General features: G+C 42.5%; 1 protein-coding gene across 1 annotated transcript in view; it reads right to left on the bottom strand.

Annotated features, from left to right (window-relative positions):
- Nucleotides 1–4,389, bottom strand: part of SARC_03629 (hypothetical protein) — a gene marked incomplete at both ends in the record, with an annotated part of 31,941 nt that extends 27,552 nt beyond the window's left edge. The window contains 2 exons of the mRNA XM_014302574.1: nucleotides 5–3,624; nucleotides 4,299–4,389. Coding sequence (XP_014158049.1) covers nucleotides 5–3,624; nucleotides 4,299–4,389 — 3,711 coding nt within the window. The remainder of the gene's footprint in view (nucleotides 1–4; nucleotides 3,625–4,298) is intronic.
- Nucleotides 4,390–6,614: the final 2,225 nt, after the last annotated feature.

Here is a 6,614-nt window from a genome sequence, read left to right as displayed (position 1 = left end):
CAACTCCATTCTCGGGTGCGACAGAGTCCTCAAAGATGGATCCTGACACGCTGCCAACCTCAGTGTATGTGAAGTCAACATCGCCTTCCTCGGGATTGTCAGGGCTGATGTAAACAACGGTGCTGAATTCCTTATTGTCTTCGGTGCGGTCCTCTGGTCCAGCGAAAATAGGTCCGGAAGTTGAAGTCTCGGGAGCCACAACTCTATATGAACAGGCAACCAAGTTGGTGAACTCGTAGTTGCCGGCGGCGTCAGTAACATTTGTGAAAGTAATATCAGGATTCTCCAAGCACGTCATTGTCACCGTCTCGCCAGCAAGTGGCTCTTCAGTCACATGGTCCCGTAGATTTCCTGCAATTGTACCTTCTGGTAGGTAGAAGAAGTCTACATCAATAACATCATTACCCGAAATCACTTCTTCGTGAACTTCAGTCGCGCTAGTGTCGCTGTCGCTGGGGCCTGAGACGAGGTCCCCTCCATTGGTGACTGAAGTGGGAACTGTGACTGTGTAGGTGCAAGGTGGCAGCTCCGTGAAACTGTACTTTCCAAGGGCATCCGATGTCGCGGTCTGAGTTTCGGCTCCTTCGCATGTCAACTCAACAAGCACGCCCTCAATAGGAGTGGTTTTGTCAAAGTCACTTAGAGTAGCTCCAGAGATAGATCCGAGTGGTGTGTACTCGAACTTCACCTCCTCAGTGCGGTTCTCTGGGCTGATCTCCACCTCAGTCACACCGGTGCTTACCACAGGCCATCCATTGCCTTCGGTTGCTGGTACACTGACGGTGTACACGCAATCGGGTAGATTGCCTAAGGTGTAAGATCCATCATTTCCAGAGGTTGCGGTGTACTCCATACCGTCTTCTGCACATGTCGCTGTCACAACAACTCCTGGTACCCCAATTTCTGTACCTTCGATGGTGACAACTCCGGCGACAGTACCGGGAATGTACCTCGAAGCGGAAGGACTGGGGCTGCCTGTTGCTGATGGTGATGGTGCTAGCTTATACAGGAAGCTGACGTTCGTTACAGCAGGCGTCTCTGTAGACACTGTGACATCAGCTAGCTCGGGAGTATCATCCTCATCATATCCGCTCTCGATGGGCTTGCCATCCACAGCCGTGGGCACCTCTACAGTGTAGGTGCAAAGTGGAATATCGACAAAGGTGTACACTCCACGATCAGCAGTTGAAGTCGTGAATTGAATCTCCGGGTTCTCCTTGCAAGTCAATACAACATCCACTCCTGGCTGTCCATTATCTGCTACTTCCTCATCCACGAAGACAACTCCAGATATACTTCCAACTGCTGTGTATTCAAAGTTGACTTCGCCCACCGATGGCGTTTCAATATCGATCGGCACATTGGCTTCAGATGTAGGGTCCGAACCGTCGAACCCACTGAATACTGGACCTACTGCGGCAACAGCTTCGGGAGCTTTTACGACATAATCACAATATCCAAGGTTGTCGAAACGGTACTCGCCCAAAGCGTTAGTGTACGTTTCTTTGGTGATGCCCCTGCTCTCACACGTCACGGTCACTAGCTCGCCTGCGATACCAGTCGTCGAGACGAGATCACGCAACTTACCAGCAATTGTGCCTTGCGAAAGGTATTTGAAACTGACGTCTTCTGCCAATTTAGTATCATCGTCAATTACCACCGTACCTTCATATAGGGACTCGGTATCGCCGTGGCCGGAAACAATAGGCCCAACTGCCTCAGATGATGATGGAACTGACACAACATAGTTGCAATCCTTGAGTTCTGTAAATAAGTACTCTCCGTCTGCGTTTGTCTTTTGCGATTGCATTGAACCATCCTCTGTACAAACTAAGGTGACAAGCATGTCGGGAATCGCTGAATCATCGAAATCATCCAACGTGCGACCGGAAATAACTCCGTTGGGTTGGAAATCGAAATTGACCTCGATATCTCTGTTCGCTGGATCAATTACGGCAGTTACATCCGACGGGCTGCTCACAGGCACGTTATCGACCTCGGTTGGCACACTGATTGTCCAAGCGCAATCGACCACATCGGTAAACGTGTAAATACCGTTTGCATCCGTTGTTACTGGAGCCATCGTTATACTAACATCAGATGTGCATGTGGCGGTGACCTCCACACTGGTGATTGGCTCGTTGCCAGGCAATAATGTAACTGTTCCGGTGATGCTTGCTGGTTCTTCTGGAAGAGAGTACTCGAAATTGACTTGTGTTTTAGTAGGCACAGCTTTGGTAAGAGGTACGGTTGTAGACTCCTTTGGATCTACTCCGTCTTCAGGTCCGACAACAATTTCCCGCCCATCACCGGTGTCTCCAGGAGCCTGCACAGAGTAAGTGCAGAAGTCGAGAGCAGTAAACTTATAGTTACCTTCACTGTCGGTATTAATTCGCGACACATCACGATTAGGACCATCAATGCAAGCAATTTCAACGGTTTGGCCCGCAATTCCTTCTCTCGTGATGAAATCTCTCAGAGTGCCAGACAAAGCTCCCTTCGGTGCTGTTTCGTAGTAGTAGTTTACATTCTCCTCCCCACGACTGTCAGAATCGACGATTACCGGATGCGACAGATCGCCGTCACCGGGCCCTTCAACAAAGGTGCCCTCAAAAACGCCTGTATTTATTGAAGGTGGTGCTACAATTGCATACTCGCAATCATTTAGTCTGGTGAACTCGTAGAAACCTTCGCTATCAGTAGTTCTCTCACTACTGAGTCCATTACATGATGCTTGCACAACTACACCAGAAACAGTAGTATTGTCATCCCTGTTGAAGACATAACCAGATATTGTTCCAAAGGGAATGTATTCGAAATTCGCAATACCAACACGATCTTCTGGTGCGATGAGAACTGTTTTCTTCTCCCCCGGTTCAGTCGAATCATCTGAATGGATAGGGAAACCGTTGAACTCGTCTGGAACCACTATTTCCCAATTACAATCGGGTACACCTAGGAACGAGTACATTCCATTGATATCGGTATTGACGGGCTCCATGGTAATTGTTTCATCGTCCAGACAAACAGCTGACACTGTTGCGCCAACTAAAGCGTCATTCTGGGTGTTGTTACTAAGAGTCACAGTCCCGGTAATTGTGGCGTCCTTGAGATACTTGAAGTCTACATTAGATACAGTGGGTTCCTCCGCGTTGATAGTCACCACATGTTCGAACAACTTGCCATCGCTGTCCTGACCATTGCTGTCAAGAGGCCCGCTCACGATAGGCAATGCCTTGACATCCGCAGGTGAGATAACATTGTACTCGCCAACGGGTAGATCAAGGAAAACATACAGACCATTGTCGTCTGTAGCGACTGTTCCTATAGCTTCATTCGTTGCGACATCCACTAATATCACATTGGCGTTAGGAATGCCTAACCCAGAACCCAGGTCAATGAGTGAACCTGAAATTTGCCCCAGAATTTGAGACTTTGATGGTGTAGCACTTGGTGATGCCGATAGGGCCACTGACGGCGAGGCACTAGAACTATCGTCCGGATACACGATCGGCGACGCAGACTCTGCTGGTGTCGGGGTAGGGATGCTCTCTACATCTGACACTGAAACTCCTCCGGGGGTTCTCGGGCCATCAATTCGTGCACTGATAATCATATTGTTACCTGTAACGAGATCATAATATAAATTCAACACAACAGATCCTAAATGCTGACACCTTCAGGGCAAAATAACATGAGCAAGAGAAACTATGAATGAACAATTAAAAAACAAAACTGCGACAATCTTAAGTAACAACATACACTCCTCAATGTGCTGCCCCCATTAATTAGTGGCTTGAGCTCGCACTACTAAACCACAAGACTTATCCCTGACATCAGAATCATATATCCGCAACTGGCTTCAAACAACAAAATCCAGCCACCCAATTCATCAAAAACATACATCAACGAAAACAGAGTTAATATTTTAGTGTACAACGTAAGAAACACATTACAATCATAATAAGTAAATATAAGTCTGTGCACAATATTTCACTCGAGATAAGGTGCAAATTCAGGAGCACAAAGCAAGCGAATGTTAGATTGCAGTTCCAAATGTTAGACTGCAGTTCCAAACTATTTAAGGTACAAACTATCCTTGGTGAGTTGACTCAATATACAACTGAACCAGGCATGACCATTTGAATATTAGCTAAATAAAATATAGTGTGCATAGACCATACATAGGATTTCTACCATCAATCTGGCGTGAACATGTACAGTTTGGGATAAAAGTCTGCATGGCAAACTTGCCATGAGTCACAGATATGCGACAACAGGCCACAACTGAAACTTACGTTTACGTTTACAGCAAGAGCTTTGAATCGCAGCAGACGTCTGCGGTAGACAAAGCATGGCTATAAGCATCAGAGCTAAAAAGGCCCTCATGTTGAAAATCCTCCTTGCAAATGCAACCATGTTGCTGAGGAACTGTGTGACGGACGCTACTATTTCTGCAAGCAATTATTTTAAACAAGTCGTAGACACCAATCTACTGTAGTAGCTATCGAAGTATATGGAAGTAATAAGATTGCGCAGTCGTCAGTACTGGCACAAAATGATCCGCTGGTATGATTGATGCTCGTATTTGTTCAGTTTTGTTTCATATGTGTTGAGCTTTCGTTCCGCTCCAATTCAGTTCACATAAATAAATTTTATATATCAGACGTTTTGAAACAAGAAACTATTTTTTTAAACAAATATATCGAAACAAAAGTGTACTGAATGCCATCTTCGTTTTCTAAAACTTAACTTTATATCTTTATGATTGGCCGCCAACTAATATATAGCATACAACTATACGGTATCATGAGTAAGTTTAATCTGTGTTTTTTTTGCAACAAACCCGTTGTTGAATTATATTTTTTTTAAACTTGAAAATGTTTCTCTGAGTCTCTGGCAGCGTGTCTGTACTCTCTGGCCCTCTCTAGAATAGTCTCTACCGGTCTACCCATATCGGTATAGTGTTGTTATAAAAATTAGAATAGGCCTTTGTATTTATTATATTGTATTTATAGCCTAAAGCTCGATACAGTTATGCGCTTTTTACAAAAATAAACGTTACAACTTTGTTTTTTACGAGGTATGTATGTAATATTTATATTTTAAACACAAAAACAAAAACAAAACAAAACATCGCCTCCTAAAATCAAATGTAAATATTTGTTACATTTGTATTTATCAAATGTAAATATTTACATATGTATTTATTTACATGATGAGGTTGTAAATATTTGTTCGTTTTTTTTTTTGAAAATAGCAAAATCAGAACAAAACTTGTCGACTTGTCGAGTCACGATCTCACGACTCGCGAGTGTCGTCTGTCGTCGACGCTCGTCGACGCTCGACACTCGTCAGACAGTCAGACTGTCACAGAACAGTGGACTGAGTGAACTGTGAATTGTGAACTCTGAACAGCCTCCACCGCCGCCCTCAAGCAGCAAAACCAAAACCAAAAACAAAAAAACTCACTCTTGTCTCTATCTCTGACTCCCTGAGTCTCTTGCTGACCCCCTGGCCCAAAAACAAAACAAAAAACTTTTATGTGTATGATCCAGAGCCTCGTCAGAGGGGGCCGTTCTTTTTTTTTAAATGCTGTTACATTTCAACTTGTGTAGAAAGAAAGAAAGATGAGTTGTATTTTATATGTTTTTTTTAAACCTTTTATAATTATAAATAGTATGTATGCATAATGTAAGTGGTACCCTTTCATATATCCACTAGGTGCATTTGACAGGTCACTCTGGTGACAGTCGTACTGCTGAACTGTCCTGATTTTGGCGGGTAGTATAACACTTTACCATTTTCAAGCCTCTATGAAATCAGTTTCAAAACATAAATATGCATTTCATGTGTGTACACACATATAAGCACTGTAGACCACCTTTTAGGCCACTTAGTTGGTCATAATAACGCGTTGTTGTCCAGAGTATTATAGTGATGAAATCAGTGCCCAAAATCCAGGGCGTCATGTCCCGCACAGGCGCAGAGAACAATTCTGGTCTGTATAAAGCGTTTGGGAAAATGCAACAAAAGAACCACGCAACAACAAAAATATTATGCACACAGGCTTCGAAATTGAGTTTATTGACTGAGGGAGTTTTATATAATGTACCGCCGCGTTTTCCCGCTGTTGGACAACTTACAGCAGTGTAAGATGACACGATTAAAATAGCCGGCGTGAGGGTACATATCGAACGAGTCAATCGTAAGGCAAAGATATTTCTATTGCTTGCCAAGTAGGTTCGCCTAGTGAACTTAAACATTTTCTGTATTGCAGTCGACATTTGCTTTTACCTTCCTGATATTATTAGTACTATAATAATGAGATATATATATATATATATATAATGTATATATATGTATATATATATATATGTATGTATGTATGTATATATATATATATTCACAGACACACACACACAAACACACAAACACGCGCACTCACATATATATATATACATATATATATATATATATATATATATATATATATATATATATATATATATATATATATATATATATATATATATATATATATATATATATATATATATATATTATATATATATATATATATATATATATATATATATATATATATATATATA

This window comes from Sphaeroforma arctica (genome assembly GCF_001186125.1).
Source record: "Sphaeroforma arctica JP610 unplaced genomic scaffold supercont1.188, whole genome shotgun sequence".
NCBI lineage: Eukaryota > Ichthyosporea > Ichthyophonida > Sphaeroforma > Sphaeroforma arctica.
This window is presented reverse-complemented; position numbering and strand designations above follow the sequence as displayed.